Source organism: Chionomys nivalis, chromosome 11, assembly GCF_950005125.1.
Source record: "Chionomys nivalis chromosome 11, mChiNiv1.1, whole genome shotgun sequence".
Lineage (NCBI taxonomy): Eukaryota > Metazoa > Chordata > Mammalia > Rodentia > Cricetidae > Chionomys > Chionomys nivalis.
The window spans coordinates 12,695,403-12,721,986 of NC_080096.1; the positions used below are offsets into that span (position 1 = coordinate 12,695,403).

A 26,584-nucleotide genomic window follows, 5' to 3' on the forward strand; every position below is an offset into this window, starting at 1 on the left:
GAGCACAGGTGGGCGAGCCGGGGGGGGGGGACGACACAGTGGGAGCACAGGTGGCTGAGCCCAGGGAGGGACACAGTGGGAGCACAGGTGGCTGAGCCCAGGGGACACACAGTAGGAGCACAGGTGGCTGAGCCCAGGGGACACACAGTAGGAGCACAGGTGGCTGAGCCCAGGGAGGGACACAGTAGGAGCACAGGTGGCTGAGCCCAGGGGACACACAGTAGGAGCACAGGTGGCTGAGCCCAGGGGACACACAGTAGGAGCACAGGTGGCTGAGCCCAGGGAGGGACACAGTAGGAGCACAGGTGGCTGAGCCCAGGGGACACACAGTAGGAGCACAGGTGGCTGAGCCCAGGGGACACACAGTAGGAGCACAGGTGGCTGAGCCCAGGGAGGGACACAGTAGGAGCACAGGTGGCTGAGCCCAGGGGACACACAGTAGGAGCACAGGTGGCTGAGCCCAGGGGACACACAGTAGGAGCACAGGTGGCTGAGCCCAGGGGACACACAGTAGGAGCACAGGTGGCTGAGCCCAGGGAGGGACACGGTAGGAGCACAGGGGGGTGGGCCCAGGGGATACACAGTAGGAGCTTAGGTGGGTGAGCCCAGGGGACACAGTGAGAGCATAGGTGGCTGCTCCTAGTTCTGTGGAGCACCCAACCACTCTGGTTCTTCCTCTCTTGCCCTTTCAGAGTCTCCTGTGAGTCCTCCCTCACCAGCTTGGAACTGGAAGGTTGGTTGTCAAGTTCTGCGTGATTCACATTGATTATTTCTGTTTAATTGAATCAATAACAAACTCTGGAAAATCGAGCGATTTCACGTGAAAATCTGTATGTGTCGGATCTCTGTTAGGAGGTTAAAGACACGGCTTTCTTTAGTGGTTATTTCCAAATTATAGTCCCCAAACACTGGAAATAGAGGCTTTAAATCAAACAGTGGCCTGCTTGATCCGCACCATCCATAGCACTGAATTGTAGAATTAGTTCAAGATTACGCAGATCAGAAGGAAGGGAGGGAAGGAAGGAGGAAGGGGGGCGGGAGGAAGGGGGAGGGAGGGAGAAAGAAAAGAAAAGAAAGTTTAACCCAAACCAGTTTCTTCTCTCTCCTATGTATCTCAGGGCTCCAGTGTGTCAGGGGTACAAGTCACTTCCCTCTTGGTATCTCATTTTCAAAGTCTCCTCAAAGTTCGCGAAGGCTGCTTTAGCTCCAGCCATTGTATCTGTACTCCAATGTGTCAGTCAGCTTTCTCTCCTACCAAGTCCTGAGAAGGACAACTTCGAGGAGGCGGGGCTTTCTTGGGCTGTCAGTCTGTGGTTACCTGCCTCTGCCCCTTGTGCCTATGGTGGGGCATGGGGTGTGTGTGACTAAGCAAGCTGCTCAGGTCACCAAAGTCAGGAAGTGAAAATAGAGCAGGAAGAGGAGGAACAAGGTCCCAGTTTCCCTTCTGAGGATACACCCCCTCCCTTCTCTCTGAGCCAGTTCTAAGGGTTCTATCAGTCCCCATTACCCCACCCTATCAGGATGGAGTCTAAGCCTATGGTCTCTGTGGGGGTGGAATGTTCTGGAAGTTGTACCTAACTTTTCTCCTCACTCACACAGTCCCACTGCTACAAGGAAGCCTGGGAAATGTAGTCTTCATTTCAGCCAGCATGCATCCATAGTAACTGTGGGCTGAATCACCCTCGGAAACCCCTGGGACCACGATTGCTGTGGGTTTGGAAAATTCTCAGATTCTGGAATATTTTCGTATGTATTAATGAGATATCTTGGGGATGGGCCTCAAATCTAAGCATGTAATCCATGTTTCCCAGGCTCCTGACATACACAGAGCCAAGGCAGCTATCTGCTATAGTTTTATTTTTGAACAATTTTGTTCACGGAGCAACGCTTCCACAGGGTCGGATTTTCCACAGGGGTGTTCCACGGGTGCTCAGAAAGCTCCAGACTTCTGAACCTCTCACATCCCAGAGTTTCCTATTAGGAATGCTCTGCCCATGTAGCCGTGAAGAGGCGAGATGCTGAATCATGCAGCTGCCTCGCCCAGGCTGGGCACTCACGAGCCTGAGACCAGGCTCTGCCCTGGCCTCTCAGCGCCTGCCAATCCCAGGAATTTACACAGTGCTGTTCATCTCAGAAAGTTGTTCCAAAGAACTCACAAGGACAGGAGGGCCCAAAGAGTGGTTAGCAAAGCGTGTGGGGTTTACTATAAACATAGAGACTATTAATATAAACATAGAGACTGCCGCTTCTGTCCATGCGTGTCTCCAGATGTCACAGGAGCACCCCTCAAATCAGGAGTCTATTCTTGGGTCCACCCACTGAGGCTTTCCCTCTACTCCCAGAACACCCTGCCCATGCCCAGTCCTTATTTTCTGTAGGATGGAATATGATCATGCTATTTGACAAGCTGTTCACATGTATGTGTGTGTGGAGGCCGAGGACAACCTTAGGTGCTGTTTGGGAGCCATTGGCCTTGTTTTGAGACAGTCTCTCATTTACTTGAAATCGGCAATTGGGTCAGGTTGGATGATTAGCGAGATTAGCGAGCCTTGTCTCTTGCCTGTCTCTTAGCTCCCTGGCAATGGGATTACAAGCACAGGCCGCCACGCCCAGCATTCTTACGTGGGTCCTGGGGATTGAACTCAGGCCCTCCCGCTCACAAGGCAAACACTTAACTGACTGAGTCGTCTCCTCCAGCCCCTAGTTTATATGTTTAAAGCTGACTTTGCATGTATCTGCCATGTGCGCCTAAACCGTGGGCTCCAGCGGACAGTGGTTGGCTGGGTTGGGTTGGGTTTAGCTTTTGAGACAGGCTCTCACTGTCTCGCCCTAAGTAGCCTGGAATTTGCTCTTCAAACCAGGCTGCCCTCAAACTTGGGGAAATCCTCCTGCCTCTTCCTTGCCAGCACTGGGATTATCAATGTGAGTCACCTTATCTGACGGACAGTGGGCTCATTTTTTTTTTTTTTTAATTTTCCTTATTTGCGGCTATATTTCCAGGCCCTAAGGCAGGCTGGCACATAGTAGGTGATCAGTAGAAGCATGCTGATGGAATAATAAATGAATGATGGGATGCCCTCCCTCCTCCAGCACCGAGCGCCCTGCTCATTGTCAGAGACAGACCAAGAAGCCAGCAACCTTTCAGTTTCCGGCTGCCCATGGCAGGGAGCCCAGTGCCAAGCATGCTAAGATAAATACCTATTACCGCGGATGGGATCTCGGTGCCGGCTAGAGTCCAGGCATTCTAATTTTGTTTTGACAAAGAGGCTGATGGGAGAGGTTAGCGAGTCCCCCCTGTCTCCCATCTGCTGCGGCCCTGGGCACCCCGGCCTGCCCTTCTCTGCCTTTGGCAGCGCGTAGCTCAGGACTGTGAAATGTAATTGGCCTGCCCTACTTTTTAACAGAACGCAGATTGAAGGATTGGGTTTTTGGTGGGATGACCTGTTTAAGAGTCTTAAGAGGGAACTGGGAGTTTCAATTTTCCACTGCCAAAGCCAGGCTGTTTTTAGCTTGGCTTTGATGAAGCAGCAGGAATTGGGTTCGGCCTGGGGTCACCCATCAGCTGACCTCATTGGGAAAGGCCTCCTGCGGGGCTCCAGGACCAGCTGCAGCGGGGCTGGCAGGCAGAACGAAGGTTTGCTTTACTGATCTGAGTGATTGGTCCCGCACAGACCCTGTCTCCCTCACGGTCCACCACAAAGCCCCACCCCCAACTTTGACACTGTGAACTTCCGAGTTTCCCAGACCCACGCTCCTGCCCCAGCTGCTAGCTGAGTGACCTCTGACAGTGCCTCTCAGTGCCACTATCCCCAATCTGTTCAACCAGCGCTCTCATTGTGATCTGGCTGGGGGTGGGCGGGTACCGGTTGCGAAGGTGCCATGGCTGCCCATTGGGTTTGCTCAGGCTTTGAGGTTGTGTCGTGAGAATCTGTGTCCCTGCAGGCAGCTGAGATGATCAACCGCCATGTAGCAGGGCCCAGTCAGGTTTACCTTGCCCTCCTGAGAAGGCTGCTCTGAAATGTGCCGCCCTGGTGTCCTGCTGCTGGGCCAGGAGTCAGGCCCCTTCCCTTTGAGCCTGTCTTCAGATCCCTTGTCCACCTGTGCTGAGTAGATGGCCTGTGGGTGCTTTTGTCCCATATCAGAGGAGTTCGTGTGATGGTGTCTTGTTAGAGTTGGCTTTCGGGAACAAAAGTAAGGTGTGGTCCCTACAGTGACCATAGGCAGAGCCGGGCTGTGCACCAGACCCCAGGCTCCTGTGGCTGCCAGGAGACTCCCATAGAAGCCCAATCCTCTGCCTCATGACCCCATGGTCTGTGCTCCTTCTGCTGCCTTGCAACTCTCTCTAGTCTGAATGGGTGAGTTCCTCCAGTCACTGGCCCCATACCCTCACCTGGGAGAAACTCTCTGGGCCTCTGTTAGGAAGGCAAAAATCTACCCTAACAGTACTCCCTTCAGGCCTGCTGGTTGTCACCATCACGTTGGGGATTAAGAAGAGGGACTTAGGTTCCTTAGGAAGAGGGACTTCCGTGCCTCAGTTTCCTCTTGGGGCTGTCATGAAGATTGAGATGGGAGAAAGGCACAGACACTAGAAAACCTGTCCCCAGGACACTCATCAGTAACCTGGGAGTTCCCCACTCCCAGAAACTTCCAGAGTAACTCCAATGTCTATGATTTGTCCTGTGGCTGAGCTGGAGGTTGTGGGGGAGGGTGCGGAGAGTTCAGCTTTCAAAGTCCTCACAGAGGATCTGTCATGAAGCAAGGGCTCAGTGACACAATGCACTCTGTCTCCTTTAGCGTGCTGAGGACAGGTGACCTCACTCTGGCCTCGCACACATAGGTGTGTGGTTGAATTCACTGAGCAAAGTCAAAATGATAACCAGGGGGCTGGAGAGATGGCTCAGAGGTTAAGAGCATTGCCTGCTCTTCCAAAGGTCCTGAGTTCAATTCCCAGTGACCACATGGTGGCTCACAACCATCTGTGATAGGGTCTGGTGCTCTCTTCTGGCCTGCAGGCATACACACAGACAGAATATTGTATACATAATAAATAAATAAGTATTTTTTTAAAAAAATGATAACCAGTACAGAAAGGAAGACGGGAGGATGAGGGTCTCCCCACACTTCCTCTCTTCTGCTGACCACCAACTCCAGTCAACAGGTTTTACCTTCCTTACACTTGTTCTTACTGGCTTATTTGGGGACAAAGACAGAACCTTTAAAGAAACAGAATAGCCACGAGGGACAGGACACCGTTGGCTTTTCTGGCTCCCTCGATGCCCAGCACCCTCTGTTTGATTTCTCTTTGCCCAGCTGCCTAGTTTAGTCTGCGTCTCTACCCCATGTCTTCTGTGGAGCCTGTGTCCCCCACTGCCCGCCAGGCCCAGTTGCAACGGGGTGAAGAATAAAGGGCAGGGCCTTTCTGATCCCTTGCCCCCACCATACTCCTATCGACTGCCACCTGCTGCCTGGAGCCAGCAGACATAAGCAGCCTGACCATGAGGGGCTAAACGAATCTATCAGGACCTGGAAGAGGAAATGGTTTCCATGGTAGCAGCAAGAGGCCAGGAAGAGAGGCCTGGAGAGGAGGAGGCAGGAAGTGAGGTGGGGTGGGTCTGAGCGGAAGAGGCAGGAGGAGAGGCAGTGAACAGAGAGTCAGGGTGGGGTCTGCAGGAGAGTGGAGAGTGGATGAGGAAGGGGAGGGTTCGGGTACAAGGCTGGGAGTATCAGCTACACAAAGCAGGAAGGATCAAGATAGATAACAGACCAGAGCAGCGAGGCCTGTAAGTGGTTCCAGTCTGTCTCCTCCCAGGGTCCCTCCTGGACTTGGAGTCCCCAGGCTGGCTCTCTATGGTTTTGCTTGGGCAAAATAAAATGGGACTTTCTGAGATGAGGCAGGTGCTGGCCAGGCTGCCCACAGGCAAATCATGGCCCACATCTGTAGAGTACCCCTCAGGTGGGAAGGGGTGTCCTGCAGGCATACCCTACCCTGGAACTTCATATTCAGGGTTCAGGACAGAGGGCTCACTTCCATTTAAGAGGCAAAACCCAAGGTTCAGAGTGCACAGTTCTACCCAGCTTCCTGCTGTGCACTTCAGACAGTCCTTTTGACAGAGACTGACAGGGAGCCCCCTCTGGGTACTTCTCCTCATATAGCAGAGTAAGGGTCAGAGAGCCGCCATTAGACCCTCAAACTCTTAGTGAAAGGGCTCAATGCTCCAGGACAGTTCTGCTAGTCTACTCCATCTGTAGCATCTGAAGGGCCTCCAAAGGTCCCCAGAGAGGGCAAGGAAGGGACAGCCTGGTGGTCATCCTCTCCAGATGCCCCTGCCCTGTTGTCCCTCTCCATCATCACCTAGCCAGCCTGTATGCGGTTAGATAGATGCCTTCAGGGCCAGTACCCACAGAGCAGCTAGAAACCCTTCTCAGGTCTAAAGGGTGAAAATTGCACTGGTAGGTTTTAAAGGCTCCGGGAAAGGCGCTTGCACGGCCTCTGCCAGGAAAGGAGAGAAAAGAGGAGGCGGTGACGGAATGGTACCAAGGCCCCCAGGGAGGCAGGCTTGTCTGAAGCCTGAACACTTGCCCAGGACCGCCCCTGCCCAATTGATCCTAGTCAGTCATAAAGCTTTGAGTACCCAACAGGAGCAGCTCAAGCCCCCCAGGATAGCCTACTACAAACACCTGAGTCTAGACCTTTCCTGTGCCCAGTCTGGACTCACATTGGGGCATAATCCAAGTATTCATTAATGCCATGGCCGGATGTAGGTCTGGTCTGACCTGGGTGTGGCCATTGCCGCAGCAGATTTTGCTCCATTGTTCCTGTGTGCCCAAAAATCAGACCCAACAGCACAGAGAGCAATAGTCTTTGTCCGCTCCCTGAGGCCATATTAACTAAACTCATACAGCAGGAAGACATCCACACATGTCACCCCCTGTCTCCAAGGCCCACTCACTAACAAAAGGCATCATCTGTGAAGGACTGGCTTCTGTCAAGCCCCCCAGTTTCCTTAAAACCAGTTACTGAGAGCCAGGCGGTAGTGGCGCACGCCTTTAATCCCAGCACTAGGGAGGCAGAGACAGGCGGATCTCTGTGAGTTCGAGACCAGCCTGGTTTACACAGTGAGTTCCAGGACAACCAAGACTACACAGAGAAACCCTGTCTCGGAAAAATAAAAAAAAATTAGTACTGCCTTCAGGACCTCCCGTGTCTCCTGTCCCCCATGAAAAAAGTATACAGCGCCTGACCCTCCTTGGGTCATTGGACAGCCACCTTTCTTGATGTCCCCAAGAACCAGCGAGTTGTTTTCTAGTTCCCTATTTGTTGGTGTGTGTTTGTATTCAGGGGTGTGTAGACATACCTTCAGGTGGAATACCTATGGTATGATACCAGAGCTCAGACTCGGGTGTCCGTCCTCAATACTGACCAGGACTGACAGGGACTCTCAACCTGGTCCCAGGGATCTGTTTCCATCTCTCCAGCCCCGGAATTGCAAATGCACTGCCCCCCACCAACCCCAGATATGTTTATGTGGGTTCCGAAGGACCAAACTCAAATCCTTATACTTTACCAAATGAACCATTTCCCAGTCCCATCTATTTGTTGATTGTCTGAGATGGGGGTCTCATTTTAGGGCATAGGCTTCAGGTTCCAGGATTCCCGAGAACCTACCGCCTCTGCCTCCTGAGCAGCTGAGACTATCAGTGTGTGCCACTGAGTCTAGCTTCATAGTTGCCGATTGTCTTTGTTTCTTCCTTGTTACTTTGTTTCTTCCTTGTTACTTTGTTTCTTCCTTGTTACTTTGTTTCTTCCTTGTTACTTTGTTTCTTCCTTGTTACTTTGTTTCAGAAAGCCTCTAGTGGCTGAGAGGAGAGCCTTCCCTTCACTCCTGCAGGGGAATAGTTAGAGAGAGGGGCCTGCCATCCCCAAGCAATAGCGCCAAGCTATGTTTTTCCTATCTGAAGGGGCTGTGGGACAAAGTGGACCCAAACTCATCAGCTTATATGAGAACACAGGTTCACCTGTCTCGTGGAGACCTCTACTCAGAGCAACCACTTGCCACGGGGCCCTGAGTGCCACTATATGTCCACCCCTGTAGGAGGGCTTCCTGATGCCATTATCAGACATCAACATCCTATCACCATTCCGCAGGCACCTCCAGGGAGTGTTCATCTGCTGGGCCCTGTGGCTCTCTCTGTCCACTGCTGACCAGTGTCTGGCCTCAGGTTAGCCACGTCCCTCTCCTTAGTGTTTCTGCCTGTCAAACATTAGCTGACTAGTTAGTTATTCTGGCATGCTGGACCTGAGGACTTTTTGATGAAACTGGGCAAGGCTGGGACCCCCAGGACTAGAGGGTCACCCTGGTTGTATGACCATGTACTAGGTGGTCTGGTAGGGAAGGGACAAAACTACGTACAGGCCATGCCTATATGACAGGTGCCTTTGCTCAAGGGACAGGCTCTGTGTGCACGCCCATGTGTGTTGTTCCTTCAGTGTTGGTCCTTAGTGCCATTCACCTTGTGTTTTGAGAGGGTCTCATTGGTCCAGAGTTCATCCATTAGTGTAGACTGGCCATCAAACCCTGGGTAATCCTCCTGTCTCTACCTCCCTAGTGTTGGGATTACAAATGTTCCCCATCTGATCAAGGCTTTTTTTCCCACATGAGTTCTGGGGTAGAATTTAGGCTCTTGCAAGGCAAGCACTTTGCCTACTGAAGCATCTTCCCAATTCCTGGGACAGCCTCTTCATCCGTCTGTCTTCTGCCCTATGTCTCTCTCACGAATCCACCCTTCTCCCATGGACCTCTTTGCAAAGTGCTTTCTGAAGGAGAAAAACCAAGGTGCATCACAGAGGTGTGTTGCGTGTTGGGGAGGGGCTCATTTCTAATTCTAGACTGTTCTGTCCTGTCTTCTGAGAATTAGACCTCCCTCTTTGTTGCCAAGTAGCTCAAGGATATATACCCACACCGTGGTGGAAGTTGACCTCAGGTGGCTGTAGTCAAGTCAGTCAAGACAGGCTGCCCTTGGCCAGGGTCTGGAGTCTGTTTCTTCTGGGATAGGCTGGAGTGCAAAACCACCTCCAGGGGCCATGAAAGCCAGGAGGTGCTGAAGCTTGCAGAGATGCATAGGAACAGAAAGGGTTCAGAGAGCAGGATGGAGGCTGTGGTGTATATGTGATTAACTTTGTGACCGCCTCTGTGATTGAGATGACCCCTGCAGAGCTGTGACATCTGCCGTCTAATCCTGTCCCTTGGTACCCGTTAGGATCCACACACGTCTAAGCTCTAGGTTCCAGTTTGGGGGTTGGAGAAGCCCATGGGTAGGAACCACCTGGACTCTTTTGTGGGCAAACGTCAACAGATGGATAAGCCCAGATCGCAGGGAGAGCCAAGAACAGGAGACTCCGAGTGTGTTTCCTGGCCAGCTGCAGCCTCTGCTTCCTGCTGAGGGCCTGTGCGAAGCCTTCACCCCACCTTCATCTGGCAGAACTCCAAGGGAGGGGTTTTCCTGTGCTTGCCTAAGGTTAAACCGTGCATTCAGCACCCTCCTGAGGTCTTCCACTGAGGAGTTCCATTCCCAGCCAAACTGCAATCATCTTTTCCTGCTGTCCCCAGATATCATTTCCCTTGGGTTTAATGCTCCCACCAGTAGCCAGTCTGTCTCCTCCCACATCGGGGGCATTGGGAGCAACAGTGAGGTTGCCTCTGAGAGGAAGGTAAGAGGCTGGGAGGGCAGCTGAGAACAGGGAACAGCTGGGGCTGGCTGAGCAGTTGCACATCTGGACCACTGGTCCTTCCTTGAACTACTCCCAAATCCCCATCTAACTCTTCCAATTGCACAGGTAGGTACAAATATGAGAAGCAGGGCAAGAACCTCACTCCACCCCTTTCTTCTTATAAGGAGTGGGCAGCTCTTATTAGCAAATACCCAACAGCAGCCAAGGCTGTCAGAGACTTTACAGCCACTTTTTTTTTATTAGCTCTGCCTCACCAAGTCACATTGGCCGGGCAGAGCGGGCATCAGCATCAGAGGGCATGACCCTGAACTGAAAGAGAGAGCAGGTGTTTGAGGGAGACATGGGGGCTGGGGTAAGGGCAGAGCAGCCAATGGAAGCAGCCTGGTGATTTCAAGAGCTGTAAAAACTTCATGACCTCACACTTGGTCTCTTTCCAGCAGGGATGAGGGATGGCAGAGCCCTGGCAGGCTCTGGGCTCATAAGATTGCAGGGGGTGTGTTTAACCTACTTGCAAGAAAGAACTCTTCCCATCCCCTAAGAGGCTCTGTTTCCATGCAAACAATGCTGTCCAAATGAAAAGGCGCTCTCATCTCTTCATTAAAGCTCGGCCTCAGAGGACCCATTGCTACCTGAATCTTCACTCCTAGCCCACAACGAGCTGCTGTGTATATAAATGAAGACGTTTGAATTACAAAATGCCTTTTAAATAGAGTGCATTATACAAGTTTGGTCCTGAAGAGTCTTCTCATTCGATTGCTGGGTTTTTGGCAAGGGATGTGAGGCCACAAGCCATTTTCTTCCCTCCATCTGTTCCTTCCATCCTCCTTTTTGGGCCCGAGCCAGATCTGAGCTTGCGCTAGCCTGGGCTTGATCCTTCTGTGTAGAAGGAAGCCTGGAGGAGGCTGCATGTGTGGGAAGGGATGGGTTGCATCCCCGTGCTCAGGAGATCACCATGGCAGCAGGGTACTGGTGGGACAGGCTGGATGGGCAGGGGGAGGTTGGCGGGAAGGAAGAACAGAAAAAAGAGGTCCTGCACGAAAGAGAGGCTCAAGATGGAGGGAGGGAAGAAGCCTGTCCCTGAACGTACCCTACCTGTGCAAAGAAGGGAGCAGAGCAGAGCAGGGCAGAGGAACCCACTTGAGTCTCATAGAGAAACCCACATCTCTCTACCACTCTCCTAAGTTTTGTTTTGTCTGGCTGGTACCCTAGAAACCCGGGCCTTCGGGCATGGTAAGTGCACACTGGGGTTCTCCCACAGCCCAGGAGCCTTTCCGCCCATGCCACACACCCGCTGCCACCTGGGCTTGAAGTTTGAGTGGAAAGCTCCCTGAGAACAGTTCCTTAGATGTGGGAGCAGATCAGATGTCCAGAAAAGGTCGAAGGCTCTTGAGTAGCATACGGAGAAAGGCAGAACTCGGGCCGGCTCAGCAGGTAAAGGTGCTTGCCTGAGTCCAATCCCTGATAGAAGAGAAATGCCTGCACAGAGTTGTCCCCTGAGTGCCACACATGCCCATACACAACACATATCGTGTACACTCGCTCACTCGTGCAAAGTGATACGCTTAAAAAAAAAATCAAACCTAAGAGAGTCAGGAAGTTGGCTCAGCAGGTAAAGGTGCTTACTGCCAGACCTGCAAACCTGAGTCCTCCCACTCCTAGGACCCTTTGTGGTGGAAGGAAGCTGACTCCTTCTGGTTGTCTTTTGACCTCTACACCCATGTACCCGTGCTATGCAACATGTATGCTCATACACACCCACACACATACAATAGGTAAATAAATGTAACGAAAGTTTTAAATAAAAAAAATAAAGGCAGAAAGCCACTGAGGTCGGGGAGGGGAACTTGTCTGATCCCTTTAGAGAAAAGTCAGGCCGTGACTTTTGAAGTGAGCCGCACACCAGCCATGCTGTCCTTCCGCGATGGCCCAGGAGAAATGGAAGCTGGTATCCGAGGATGTATTGCAGCTGCGTTCCCAATGGCGAGAACCTGGAGCAGTGGGCAAAGAGATAGAGATGCCTGGCGGTGGGGTGACGCTCATAGCCAGAGCCACGCAGTATAGGATGTGACTCAGCCATGACCAGGAAGAAGTGGTGTGACCAGAGCCACCCAGGAGTGTATGGCAAGATAATAGAGGCATGGAAGTTGTGTGTTAAAGGCTCTGCCCCCAGCTTGATGCTATTCCCAGTTAAAAAGAATCATTTTTAGTATATGTACGTGAGGCAGAGGGTGACAAAGACAGAGATAGAGCAACAGAGAGAGGTGGGGGGGAGCATATGAGTGCATGTGGCTCGGCCCACGTATGCAGGCTGAAGAAGAGCTTCCAGGAGTCAGCTCTCTCCTTCCACCACAGCGAAGGATTGTCACTCTTGCCTCTGCTGCTGGGCAGCACACTCCAGGCTAGTGGGCCCACAGGCTTCTGGGGGCCTGTCTCCTGTCTCCACTTCCCATCTCACCTGGGGAGTGCTGGGCTTAGAGATGCTCTTCTTGTGGGTCTGGGAACCAAAGGCAGCAAGCACTTTTACCCACAGACATCTCCCAGCCCAGTGGTGGAAGTTTTAAGAGGTGGGGCCTGGTGGGTGGTATTTGAGTATCTTACAGGGGAGAGTGGGACCTGCTTTCTCCTCCTTTGTCTTCTCTGGGATACCTGCAATATTCTGTCATAGGCCCCAAAGTATCAGAGCCAAACCCTATGAGCTGAAATCTCTGGAACACCTGAGCTAAACTAAACCACACCTTCGCTTATGGTGATTGTCTCAGGTGTTTTGTTGCAGAAGCAGAAAGCTAAGACAGAAAGCCAATATAAGGCAGCAGGCGTTGGAAGACAACTTTATATCAGATCCTGGGCAGTGGCTTTCGCAGGGACAGATGGATCTGCCGTCTTCTAAGGATGGGAAAGTGGCTTGCAATAAGGCGTGAAGAAGCTTCGGGGGCAATGCGTGGGGTCACTATGCTGATGGTAGCCATAGTTTCTATACGCTGGGAACCTGTGACGTCTGTCAAGTTTAAATACACCAACACTGAAGTTCATCCGTTGCACTTCAGTAAATCTCAGGACAAAACTTAAAACCAGCAAGCACTGGGGGGGGGGGGGGGTGTGGCTCAGTTGGTGAAGCACTTTCTGTGAGCTCATGAGGACCTGAGTCTGGTCCCTAGTACCCATATAAGAAGTCAGGCACAGTGATGCACACTTGCTATCCCAGCGATGAGAGGCCAGAGACGGGCAGATCCCTGGAGCTCGCTGGCCGCCCAGCCTCTCTTGATTGTAGAGTGGTAGGTCCCAGTGAGAGAGACCCAGACTCAAAACTCAGGTTGTCTGACTCCTGAGGAACAGTAGCTAAGGCTGACCTCTGGTCTCTGCATACACGCACACCCATGTGCATGTGCACCCACATACATGTGAGCACACACAAACACATGTGCACATACAGAGAAACAAAAATGTAGCTAGTAAAATAGGGGACTGGAGAGGAGGCTCAGGGGTTAAGAGCACAGGCTCCTCTTCCAGAGGACCCAAGTTCAAAAAGGTGGCTCATAGCCACCTGTAGCTCCAGCTAGGGACATCGGACACGTCCAGCCTCCTTGGGCACCTGCACCCCTGTGAACAGACACATGCACATAATTAATTATAAAGAATAATAATGTAACAAAATTCAAAGCATAGAAAAGCCTGGCAGAATGGTGAGGCTTCTGGGAGATGTGCAGAGCAATGCTAACTCACCTAGAGCCTCGCAAAAGCCCCAGAGGCCACAAGGTGGGGCTGACCTTTTTTTTAAATGATGACCTTGTTCCTGAGGCTGGTTCATTACTGTCCAGCTCAATTCTTCTGAGGAGGGAGGTGTGCATGCAGACAAGACAGCAAAACAAGTTCCCAGTGTCTCCATTCAAGCATGCATCTCTGTCTGGCTCCTGGCTATAGACTAAGCATTGAAAACAGTGTGAGGCGGTGGCTTAATAATTTGTCTTAAAATTTAATCAATTAATGGCATAGGAGAAAGCAGGAGGGCAAGCGCTTAGAACTTGCCTGGTTCAGTTCTGTGTGCATTTGTGTGCTCCTTCTCGGAGTCTTTGTAAAGATTAATCGCTGGCTCTCCTGGTTCCCCAGCAAGGCAGAAGGAGGCCGCACACTTGGCCTTCCTTTGCCTGGTCTGGCTCCTAAGTCCGCTACCTGTTCTATGAGAGTCTGAGGCTCTTCTCTGTGCCAAGATTGGCAAGGCGAGCAGAGAGGCTAAAGGCCTTCCGGGACTTGACAAAGTGCATGGGAGATACCCCGGATTCCCTGAAAGCTTAGAATAGAGAATTTAGGGAAACAAAAAGCCATCCTTCTCCTTCCAGCAGGGAGGAAGCATATGGCTCTTGTTACCTGGGGAGGTGGCAGGCTCAGAATAGAAACACACAGAGGCAGCAGAGGCCAAATCACTCAGGAGGAGCTCAGCTCAGGAAGCTGTGAAGTGCAAGGGCAGAGTGAGGAGGGGCAGGGAGTGCATGTGGCCGCCCCCCATCTGCCACCTCTGGCTTGGGTTCACACCAGGGCATCTCCCTGCTCACCTTGTGACTAGCATCATGCCACATCATGCCTGTGTGCCTCAGTTTCCTCGTCTGTGCAGTGGGAGATCATAGCCCTGATGTAGGAGTCGGTGAGTTGGGGAAATGCTCATTGAGAACCCTCCCTGTGAATCTGCACAGATCAGCACTTCTGGGGCTAAAAGCCCACCCATTGCTGTCACACCCAATCATCAGATGGGAAAAGTGAGGTCTTGGGGGGTGGGGAAACAGCTTCCACCAACACCACAAGCTGACCAGGTTCACCAGAGACTCTGGCCTTTTAACAGTTGCTTTCACTGGCGTGTGCCTCCCAAATACTTAGGAGCACTTAGATAGAAGGCAAGAAGCTTTTAGAAAGGCCCCCTGGGCTAGGAAGGGAGGAGGGTGGATGGTGGCTGCAGGCAGACACAGAGGGGAGGGAGCTGGGTCTGTCCACACAGAGGATGAGCAGTCAGGGCAGCCTGCCTGGCAGAGGCGGCTCAGGAACTCTACCTGCCTCTAGGATCTATGTCACTGGACACTCATGATGTACCAGCCCTGGGTGGTGCCCTGAGCCTGACAGAAGTCACATGCTCTCCTCGGAGGTCCAGATCGGAGCTGAGACTGAGCTGGGGGTCGCATATTGATTCAACAGGCACTGGAAAGAGGGAGACTCTAGGAGTACGGATAGAGTAACTGGTGAATATATCCACACCACCACAAAGCTCAGCCTTGAGAGGCACACAGTAGGTCTAAATGCTAGAGCACGTAGTTGGTCTAGACACCATAGGCATAGATCAGGGCAGACAGTAGGTCTAGAGTCCAGGCCACATAGTAGGCCTGGATGCTGAGGTGCACAGCTTATCCAAATATCAGAGCACACAATAGACTGAGGTACCAGGACATACGGTAGGTCTAGATGCGGGTCACACAGTAGGTCTAGATGCAGGTCACACAGTAGGTCTAAGTCTGTGTGCAGATGTGGCCCTCGGTGCCTGCCCCTGCCCCACTCCATGCAGCAGAAGCTGCGGTGTTCAGCCCTCATCCTCCCCAGGATGAGGCTCAGACCAGCAAGCAAAGGCAACACTTGTGCTCCCCCTGTTCCCAGCTTTTCACAAACACAATTACTCGCCCTTCAGAGACGCCGTCAGTGTTGGTAAACTCCAGCCGCTAAACTGCATTGCCCCTATCTGCACACAAACGCCGCGGTTATTAATAGTTTATCGATCTGATCTCAGGCCATCACCGATGAGAGCGGCCTCCTCCCCACCCCCTCGGCCCCCTGCTACCTGCGAAGACCTTCTACCCAGCCTTCCGGATCAATGCGGCTCAGGGCTGGGGGCGGGGTGGGCTCTGGGCCACTTAATCCACTTTCCGAGGACAACGGTGGAAGCAAGATCTCAGGGTTTGATGAAGGAGACGAGGCGGTTAGGTGTGGAGCAAAGCTTCGGATCGGAGATGAGAGCCAGGCCGAGCCTGGGGATGAGGAGGCTGCGTCTGGATTCAGATGGTAGCTGAGATAGGAGAAAGGTAGCGTGGGGTGTCCGGGGACTCTCTTATCTTGGCTACTTTCCCATGATTTAAGATTATCCCAAGTAAAAATGTTATCTTATAAAGCAGGAACAAGGTGTATGCAGGAAGAAAGAACGAGAACAGAGGAGCTGTGACCGAAGGGAGAGGAGGTAGTGGGGCTGTGGTAGCTGAGGAGGCTCTGTGGGAAGTTCCTGGCCATTTTCTTCCAAAGGCTGAAAGCAGTTTTCAGAGAGGTTTAGAGGGGAGTACTTGGTCTGGATTCTGCAAGGAAGGGGCTTTAAAAGGTACAGAGAAGCCCCACTTAAATCCTGAGCCTGGCTGCAGGAGAGAACGGGGCGGGGACAGAGTGGAGAAGGGGAAACAGTGCAGATCAGGACTCGAGAAGAGGTGGACGCCCAGGGCCTGTCCACTCACTGCTTGGGTGTGGGACGAAAACTGTCACGCTTGTGCCCAGTGAATGCTCTTGGCTAACGGTCCAGCCAGGCCAGGCAGAAACCCTGGAGCCCAGCGAGGAGCACTGAGTGGAGCTGTAGGAACAGACCCAGATGGGAAGCTGTCTTTTCTTTAAAAGCACCGTGCACCACGTGTCCACTGAGCTGTCTCCCACACCACCTGCGAGGTGTCACCCACACATCACCCAAACATATGGCTTGTGTCACCGTTACTTGAGCATGTCATCAGTGGAGCGGCTTCCAAACACGTCCCCACTGCTGGGGTCCCATAAACACATCTGCATAGCCACCCACGGGGTGGTCACCTGCACGCCTCCGCCATGCCCCTACTATCTGGTGACGTCACCCGGGAGCCCATCCCTTGAGCCCGTTTCTTTACACACCCCCTGCACCTGTCTCCCTCGAAAGTCACTTAAGCAGGTCGGCTGCATAACAGACACCTGCGAGGATAGCCGAAACATGTCACTTAAGGTGGTTGTCACTCAGCTCCCAGGCACAGCGAGTACCTCTCTGTTCTCAATCTAGCTGCACTACAAAGGAAATTATTCCCAGGGGAGACAGGTTCCCTGCTGTTCCCACCATCAAGGCACTTCCTTCTGAGAGGAGGAGTGGAAGGGGCGGGGGCGGCATCATCCCCCCCCACTCCTCCCGCCCACGGAAAGGGCGCTCCCCACACTTCAGTCCCTCCTGACAGTGAGGAGACCAGATGGCAACCTCTGTGGAGTCTATGGAAATGAGGGTGTTGTTTATGCTAATGAGTGCTGGGCGCTGGGCGAGGGAGGGGCCCCTAGAGGAGCTGGCTCAGCTCAAAGTGACAACAGCCTAGGAAGAGGCTGGGAGCCCAGGTGGGGGGAGTGGCATGGGGGGGGCATAGAAGTGACTCATAAGCAAAAGAAGCTGAGACAGGCTGGAACCCGAGGTTAAACTGCTCAGCACAAGAAGAAAGAGGAACTCAGAGCAGGCAGAGGGGGAGGAAGGATTGCTCGGAAGGGGCCTCCCAGTTCAGGAGCCGCCTGGGAAGAGCCTTGAACTGATAATGGCCTCTCCGCTCCCCTCCCCACCACGGGCCTCCGCAGGAGGGCTAGGCTGGTTAGGTGATGGAGGACCATGAACAAATGTGGGTGTCTCCCCTGGTTTTCTCCTTGCTCTGAAAACGCAAACATCAACACCAACACAGAGTGCTCAGGAAGAGGCCAGTATAGGTTGGGATGTGAGGAGATCTGAATTTGCCCAGTGTAGTACCAAGTTGAGGCTTCTGCTGGCCAAAGTTCCCGGATACTCCTTGGCAGGAATTCTCTCCTCTGGGGGCATCACAGGGTGAGGGTCACCCATGGCCTCTGGACAGGTGTGTGCAGCGCTAGCAAGTATTTCTCAAAGTCTGTCTTCACTCAGTTCTGGGATGTGTCATCTCCATTTTTTTTTTTTTATAAGAAAGTGGGTGCTCAAAGGTATGGCTTCCCCAAAGTTCCGTGGATTCCACACAGGGGGAAGCATCATTTGAACTCGGTTCTTTGCAGCCTAGATAGCAGAAAGGAGTGCCTGGATTATGATCATACCCCAGGAGAAAGAATGGCATACCAATTCATTCTAGAATGACCTGACCCTGTAGAAAGATCTAGAACAGGAGTCATCAGACTCCAGTCTGTTTAGCCACAGCTTGTGAACTGAGAATGTTTTAACGGTTTTTAAACGGTTGGAGGAGAAAAAGAAAAGTATCAGTATATTCTGTGACATGAACATTCTGAGCGGCAGAAAGCTCGATAATCACAAATAAAGTTTTATTGGAACCCTGGCACATTGATTAGTTGACAGATTCTCTTCAACTGTCTGTACAGTGAAAAATCAGCTTTGAGACTTTTTTTAGATTCGTTTTTTAATTGTATGTGTATGAGTGTTTTGCCTGCATATATGTATGTACCCCATGTGTGTGCAGTACCTGTAGTGGCCATAAGAGGGAGTCAGATCCCCTGGAACTGAAGTTACAGTTAGTTATGCTGGGAACAGAACCTGGGTCCTCTGCAAGAACAACAGATGCTTCTAACCATTGATCCATCTCTCCCAACACCCAAGGGTATGTATGTGTGTGTGTGTGTGTGCACACGTGTACATGTTTGTGTATTTGTGTGTGTGTGCATGCGTGTGTGTATTTGTATGTGTGTGTTTTAATTTACCTATGTGTTTCTGTGTCTTGGGGGTGGGTGTGTACATGAGGGGACAGAGATGTCAAATTAGATTCCCCTGGAGCTGGAGTTATAGATTGTTATGAATCATCCAATGTGGAGGCTAAGAACCAAACTCAGGTCCTCTGTAAAAGGTCCAGGCTATCTCCCCAGCCCCAAGACCAACTTCAATGGGGAACAAAGCCTGAGCTATTTGCTCTTGAGCCTTTCCAATGAAAAGGCAAGAAGGAAGTTGCCCACACCATACCATAGATCTGGGGACCTTGGAGGCAGAGCAATGGCCCTCAGTCCACCTACCCTCTGCTGAGCACACGTATTGCAGCCTGAGTGTGGAGCACTGGTCAGTTGTCCTCTGTCCCTCTGTCCCTGTCTATGAGGGGAAGGATTCCTTGGAGACAGGAACATAATTGTGCTTCTTTTGGTGTCCTTGGAACTGGGCATATGGTGTCCATGGCAGTATGAAGGCAGGACGCCAAGGTCTCACAGTGACAGCTGTACAGGATGAGGTAACCATGACCGTCTCCTGCCATGGTTTGTCTGTTCATGGAATGTAGTGATCAACCCCTGCATTGTGGCTGTGACAGGTTACATGGGAACGGTTGCTGGTGGAACAGTTTGGGAAGGATTAGGAGGTCGTGGTCTTGGAGGAGGTGTGTCACTACAGTGGGCTCTGAGGTTTCAAAAGCCTATGCCAGGCCCAGATTCTCTCTGTGCCCCCTCCCTTCAGTTCAGCTACTGTTTCAGCACCGTGATGATCATGGACTCACCCTCTGAAACAATACGCCAGCCCCTAATAAAATGCTTCCTTCTAGAAGTTACCTTGGTCACGGGATCTCTTCACAGCAATAGAACAGTAACTAAGATAATGGTGGTTGTGAGGAACGAGTGGGGTCAGGCCTCATGCTGGTAGCCACCCTCGAAACCAGCATCATCCACAGGGCATCCTAAGAGTGTCACATGACCAGCCCAGCAGCTGCTCTTGGGCACAGATTTAGCTCAGGGCAAACATAGCACTCACTGTCCCCCTTTGCAGCACCGGACACAGAGCCTATATACCATGGGTGCTGCATAAATGCCGCCCGTCCTCCCAGCCCAGATCACAGGTGTGTAAAGTCTTCACCGAGTGGATGAGTGGAGCCCAAATAACTGTGCACGGAGGTTGGCCTCCTGGAACACTGCCTGCTCACCCTTGTAATACAAGCCTAACCCTTTCATCTGCTCCCCCGCAGGCTGCCTGAGGTCCGGATCTCAGACAACGGTCCCTATGAATGCCACGTGGGTATCTACGACAGAGCCACCAGGGAGAAAGTGGTCCTTGCCTCAGGCAACATCTTCCTCAATGTCATGGGTGAGTCAGTGACTTGGGAAGGAGGGGCGTGGACGTGGGCGTGTGCATGCACATACTTGCAGGCTCACAGGAACTGTCCTGGGACCCTTTGTCAAATCCCTGTGGTTTGTGTATAGGCCCTCTCCCGTCTACTGTCTTTGGCTGGGAGGAGGAAAAGGTCAGACTGTGGCAAGGCTGTGACTGTGGAACCTGGTCCCAACAGCCTGTGCTAGGGACCCATTCTCTTCCCAGCCCCAAGCTGTAAGGACCTGTGCCTTGTCCCTGATCCTCCTGTATTCACCGTGTGACAGACTGCTTGTGGATTGGACTAAAGGAGTCACCGAGGGAAGCCTGACTGCTGTCCAGAGACAGCAGGCTACCACAGCCCCTGAGCCACATTTATAGAAGGTTGGCAAGGGATGTTGTCCCTTGAGCTATCCAGCTATCGGCCCTGTGGCATGGCATGGCTAGTGTAGGGAGGCCCTGAGCCTGCGGCCATTGCAGCTGCTTTCCCCAGCGGAGGCCAAGGCCGTATTGTATCAGTAGAAGCCCTGAGTAGCATGTTCTGTGAGCGTCTTCTACAGGTGATGACTGCCCAGGAGCCTTAAAGGAAGGAACCCAGCACCTCAGCTGTAATATGAACCCTCCCCCGTGCTCCTCCCAGGGCTTTTCTTGTTGTCGTATTCGGTTGGTACAATAAATAACCAGACCAGCTCAAGAACAACAGTTATATTTTTAATAATTGAAAAGGGGGAGGGGGACTCACGCTACCAGAGCGGGAAGTCCAAAATCCAAAATGGTCCTGCGAGCACAGCATAGAGAGCGCACGCACCTACCTACCTCGGTTTTTCTACCTTGGGCTCCGGGCTGCCACACTCTAACCAGATGTGATTGGTTGAACTTCCCCATCATTTTCTGGGGGTGTAGAAAGGCCAGAAAGTCAGAAAACATTCTGGGCTGAGTATGGGGCTCCTGGGTTCTCACCCTGGCTCTGTGCCTTAATTTGTGCAGCCGTGACAGGGGACGGAATACTAGTATCTGTGTGCAGTTGATGTGACATTGGCTGGATCAACCCTCACCCAGGCTTAGTTTTCCCATTGGAAATGCAAGTCCTTGCTGTGAGTGATCTCCGGAAGTCCCACCAGCACGTTGCTCTTGCCAGAGGAACCGCCATTCTGTGGCCACTCCCCTGTGGGAATGCTGGGGCTTGGCCTTGACCCAGTCTCTGTGTCTCTGTTTTTCTTATCAAATAATATTTGTCAGGGCAACACAGCCTGTTATACTCTGGCAATCAATGAGAACACAAAGGCCCTGTGGAAAGTCCTCGATCTAGGGAAATTGAAAACCTCCAAAGGCCAGACCTCTGGAGCAACATTGATCCCACCACAGTAGCTTGGGGAGAGGTGGCATTGCTGTGCAGACTGGCTGGCTCCTCTGACAGAGCATGCTCAGTGTACAACCCTGCTCTGGCCGCCCCAGGGAAGAAACACAGCTCAGCCTGCATCATCCAGGGGCTCCCAGGCCAATGAGAGAGACAGGTCCCACTATTTACTCATCAAATGTTCATGGAGCATCCAGACCACCTGCTCTGGGCACAGACACAGGGACAAATTTTGAACAGAACCTACGTTCCGGTCCTTGGTGCCGTTTGCAGTGCAGGGTGTGAGCCAGGCCTCAGACACAGGCGCAGATGAAGCAATACAATGGCAGGTGACTGTGACAGATGCTGGCAGGAAAGTAGAAGAGGGCAATGGGCAAAGAGGACATGGGAAGGAGGATGTGTTAATTAGGACGGAGGGACTCAGAGGAGGCCAAGTCCCTCTGCGGCCACTAGGCGCTTAGCCAGGTGCTCACACATACCCACGAACCCATGTCTCTCCATCCTCACAACTAACCAGGCAGGAAAGACTATCATGAACCCCATTTTGTTTGTTTGTTTTTGTTTTCAAGACAGGATTTTACATAGCCTGGGCTGGCCTCTAGCTTTCTACCTAGCCAAGGGTGACCTTGAACTCATCAGCTTCCTGCTTCTGCCTCCCCAGTGCTGAGACTGAACCCAGAGTTTCAAGATTGCCACCCACTGAGCTACACAGCTGAACTTTTAAGGAATATTTTGTAGATGCCTCTCTCGTAGACCATGGTGTTTATGAGTCATCCGAGGAGTGAAAGTTCTGGAAGCCTGGAGTGCTTCTGGGAGTGGCAGGGACAGTGGGAGTGTTTTGCCTTTCTGGCTTCCCAGGGCCTCCTATCTAGAGCCCACCTGTCTCTGCACCTCACCTGGAGAAGGAGCCAGGAGCGGTGGCAGCCTTGAGAAGGGCAGCAGCCACCCGCTGTTCATGCCACCTGCAGAAGTCTTCCCTTCAGTGGCATTGCATGCCCCCACCCATGAGGTCACTATGATCATGCCTTCCTTTCTGTGGAGTCTGCACCCAGTGACTCAGCAACTGTCAATCAAAATTGGAGGGGGGGTATGATGATAGGTGTGTTGAGTGTCCTTGCCCATGCGTGTATACAGAGCCCAGAGGAAGGTATCAGGTGTCTTCTATAACTATTGGCCCAGTGGCTCCTTCCATGGACCGGAAGCTTGAGTTTGCAGCTAGACTGGCAGCTAGCAAACCCCAACAGTCCTCCTTTCTCTGCCTCTGTGTTGGGCACACTCAGAGCATATCCAGCTCATACAGGGATGCTGGGATTCGAACTACAGTCCACGTTTTCACAGCAGGTTCTTTTAACCATTGCCTTTGTGCTCTCATTGATTGCCAGAGTATAACAAGCTTTGTTGTCCTGACAAAAGTTATTTGATAAGAAAAACACAGACACCCAGACACCAAGGCTGGGTCAAGGCTAAGCCCCAGCATTCCCACAGGGGAGTGGCCACAGAATGAGCACTCCTATCCAGCTCAAAGAGATTTAAGTTCTATTTTTCCATGTTTGTGTGTACGTGTTTGCTCGTGTGATGAGTGCATGTATGTAGGCGCATTTGCACGTGATACCGAGAGTCATTTGCCCTTCTACACTATTCGTGGAGGTAGGGTCTCTCAATCAAACCCAGAGCTTGCTGCTATTACCAGTCTGTCTCTCCAGCTTGTTCTGGAGAATTCCAGGTGGGCCACCACAACTACCCAGCATTTACGTGGATTTGGGGAATTTGAACTCCAGTTCTCATGCTTGCAATAGAAGCTCTTTAACCTGTTAGCCATCTCCCCAGCCCTGAAAGGCTTTTTGTTTGTTTGTTGCTTTTTTGTTTGTTTTTAATTATGCTTCCCCCAACTCCACAACTTTCTTCAAATATGTCTGTGCCAAGGTCAGTTTCCAAAATCACAGGCCCTCACAATCTAGACTTATCTGTGACCCTTCCTGGATCCTTTCTCAGTGTCTCAGAGACCCTCCAAGTGAGTAGAGACCATTCAATGTCCAGGTCCCCTTTGTGCCACGAGGGTGTGACAGCTAACAGTGAGGCGGGGTGGAACCCCAGATCTAGGAGTACAGAGAGCCTCCCAGGATAGTGAGGAGAGGAGCCGAGACTGTGGACAGGACCCAGGCTGCCTCCATCAAAGTCATTGCACGCTGTCAGTCGGCCACAGCTTCTCACAGAGGCCTCTGGGTGGAGATAAAACTGAAAGAGTGGCTGTAATTTCACGCCTATCATATCCTGCTATGTGGAAGGAAAAGACATTCGGGAGGCCCGTGAGCGACACTCAGGGTGTGTGCTGCACACAGCCATTAAAATGTTTTTATCCAAGCCGCCGACAAATCGTGAGCCAATTTGAAAGCTGCGTGCTGGGCTCTGGGAATATGTGGCTTGCACAGAGTCACAGGAGGATGGTAAAGCTTCCTCCTGGAGGTGCAGGTCACGGGGGTGAGCATGTTAAGGGGCTGGCGTTACAAGCAATTAAACATAATGAGGACTGGCCTCTTCGCCCCTGTCAAGGCTGAAGTCTTCCTCCTGGGTGGCCAGGGTGCCACCTCAGGTCATAGCATCTTGCCTATGCTGGTCCCAGCTTAGTGCACACACCAAAGCTTGCCACATGACCCTCCAAGGGCTCTTATTGACATGGTTGTCCTTGTTTTACAGGGCAGGAAGCAAAGGCTCTGAGAGTTAAGAGACCTGCCCTGTGAGTGACAGAGCCTGGGGCTAAGAGGTCCTATCTGGCCTGCATTGTTCACACCCAGCAGTTTTAACTCCATTCATACTCCCAAGGGAACACCCCTTACCTTTGTCGTAGGTTGTTTGTAACCCAAATACCCATCATCCTAGGGTGTAGGACAGAGGCCTCACTCACAGAGGCCAGGTTGGAGCATCTGGCACTGGACTCTCCTATAGTCAGGTGTGGTTGTGGTACCCAGGTGAGGATGTAGGGGTGTAGGTGGAGTTTTCTTTCCCAGCTGCCAGTCCTAAGTAACCACAGAGAGGCTTAATTATAAATGCTTGGTAGATAGCTCAGGCTTATTACTAACTAGCTCTTACAACTTAAATTAACCCATTTCTGTTAATCTATGTATTGCCACATGGCTCAGGGCTTTACCTGTCCTCCAGTACATCTTGCTCCCTCTGGATCTGCGACTTCACTGCCTCCGCCCTTCTTCCTCCTAGCATTCTGCTTGGCTGTTCCACCCATACTTCCTGCCTGGCTTCTGGCCAATCGGTATTTTATTAACCAATGAGAGTAATATATATTCACGGTGTACAGAAGGATTATTCTACAGCATAGCAGTTTGGAGGAGGAGAGCAAACATCCACACTGCCTCCATTCCTATTCCCTCACTCCTCCCCTCCACTGCCCAGAACAACCGTTTCCTCTCAACCATTCCTAGCAGTGCACTGGACTTGAAGTCCTGGAGACGAACTCCAGTTAAGTTAGTATCTACTTCTGATATGTCATTCAACTTCCTTTCCAAAAAATAGTATTTAATAGTTAATAATACATAATGTCTTATTTTAAAAACAGGATCTCATGTAGCTCAGGCTATCCTCAAACTCAGTGTGTATCCAGCAATGACCTTGACCTCTTTTAAGGAAATGTATACATTTTTATTTTATGTTGTGTGTTTTGTCTGTGAAGCATGTACACGCATTATCTTCAGAAGCCAGAAGAGGGCGCCAGATCCCCTAGAACTGGAGTTGCAGATGGTTGCTCACTATCATGTGGGTGCTGGGACTTGAACGTAGGTCCTCTGCAAGAGAAACCAGTGCTCTTAACCATTGAGTCATCTTTCCAGCCTCCCTCTTGAACTTCTAATATTCCTGCTTCCATGTCCCAAGGGCTGGGATTATAGGCATGTACTATGCCAGGTTGCATGAGGTGCTGGGAACAGAACCCAGGGCTTCTCTGCAAACACTCTACCAACTGAGCCCAGAAGGTCTTTTTTGTCCAAATAGATCAGACAGTGACTTCTGTTGTAATAAGAGTGGCGGGGCTGTATCCCGCCACCCAGCTAGCTTTACCCAAAATAATTACACGGAAAGTGTATTTTTTAAAACACTGTCTGGCCCATTAGTTTTAGCCTCTTATTGGCTAGCTCTTACATATTGATCTAACCCATTTTTAATATTTTGTGTAGCACCACGAACTGGCTTACCAGGAAAGATCTTACCCTGCGTCTGTCTGGAGTGGGAGAATCATGGCGACTCACTGAATCTGCTTCTTTCTCCCAGCATTCTGTTCTGTTTTTTTTACCCACCTAAGGGTTGGCTTATCAAATGGGCCTAGGCAGTTTCTTTATTAATTAACCAATGAAAGCAACAGATTAGAAAGAAATCACTCCCACATCAGACTTCCTTTCCTGCCTCAGGTCACTCTCGTGTCTAATCTTCATCTGGCAAGTGTTTATTGAGCAGTTAGCAAGCATGTCCAACCCTCAGCCCACAGGCAGGGTGTGTGACTCTGGATAGTTATGGATGTGGTCCACCAAAACCTGGAACCTACTGGAAGCCTTGTGAGATAGATTTTGCAATTTGTAGATGACAGTGTCATATGGCAAGGCCAGTCTGTGATGCTTTCTAGGTACCATCCTGTGCACTGGAAGAAGACAGACTAAAGTGCCATGGACTTCAGGTGCAGACCAGAAGGTGGGCTCTGAGCCTGTGTGTGCCCAAAAATGTGGCATAGGGGTCAGGGACCAGCAGAGAGGGGTAGGGTTGTTTTGAACAGGGCCCCTTGGAGAAGATGGCATTTGGAGAAGGTATGATGGGCACTCAGGAGCCCCTTTCTCAGCAGCTTCCAGCCCCAACCCTGTTCCAGGTGAGGAGTCCAGTGGAAAACAAGGCAGAGTCCTCACCCTGTGACCTGCCTTCCAACAGGGACGACACAGCTTGAGATCCCCACGTGACCCTTCAAAAGCATGCTCATTTCCCAGGCCTGCCTGGAGCTTGTGACCATGAACTGGTAGACTATGGTCACAGTGACTGACCGCTGGTGACTGTCAGGCCTTCACGGCTCTGCTCCGTGACCCAGTCCTCCTTCATGAGACTCGGTCTCTGTGCCACGTGGTATCTCTTTCCACAAGATTGTGCCGCCCTGTCTACTTTTCTTTCTTTCTTTCTTTCTTTCTTTCTTTCTTTCTTTCTTTCTTTCTTTCTTTCTTTCTTCCTTCCTTCCTTCCTTTCTTTCTTTCTTTCTTTCTGATTTTATTTTATTAGAGTTTATTTTAAGACTGGGTCTCATGTAGCTCAGGCCGGCTTGGAACCAAGAATGGCATTGAACTTCTGATACTCCTGTGTCTGCCCCAGATAGCGTGTGTTTACAGGTGTGTGCCACCACATGCTGGGGATCTAACCCAGGGCTTTGCACACGCTGTGCAAGCACTCTACTTATGGAACCACATCCCCAGTCCCTACA

At 51.6% G+C, this 26,584-nt stretch overlaps 1 protein-coding gene across 1 annotated transcript in view; it reads left to right on the plus strand.

The window, feature by feature from the left end:
• Igsf21 (immunoglobin superfamily member 21) overlaps positions 1-26,584 on the plus strand; it is a 219,335-nt gene that overhangs the window by 163,387 nt on the left and 29,364 nt on the right. The window contains exon 4 of the mRNA XM_057784390.1: positions 19,648-19,766. Coding sequence (XP_057640373.1) covers positions 19,648-19,766 — 119 coding nt within the window. The remainder of the gene's footprint in view (positions 1-19,647; positions 19,767-26,584) is intronic.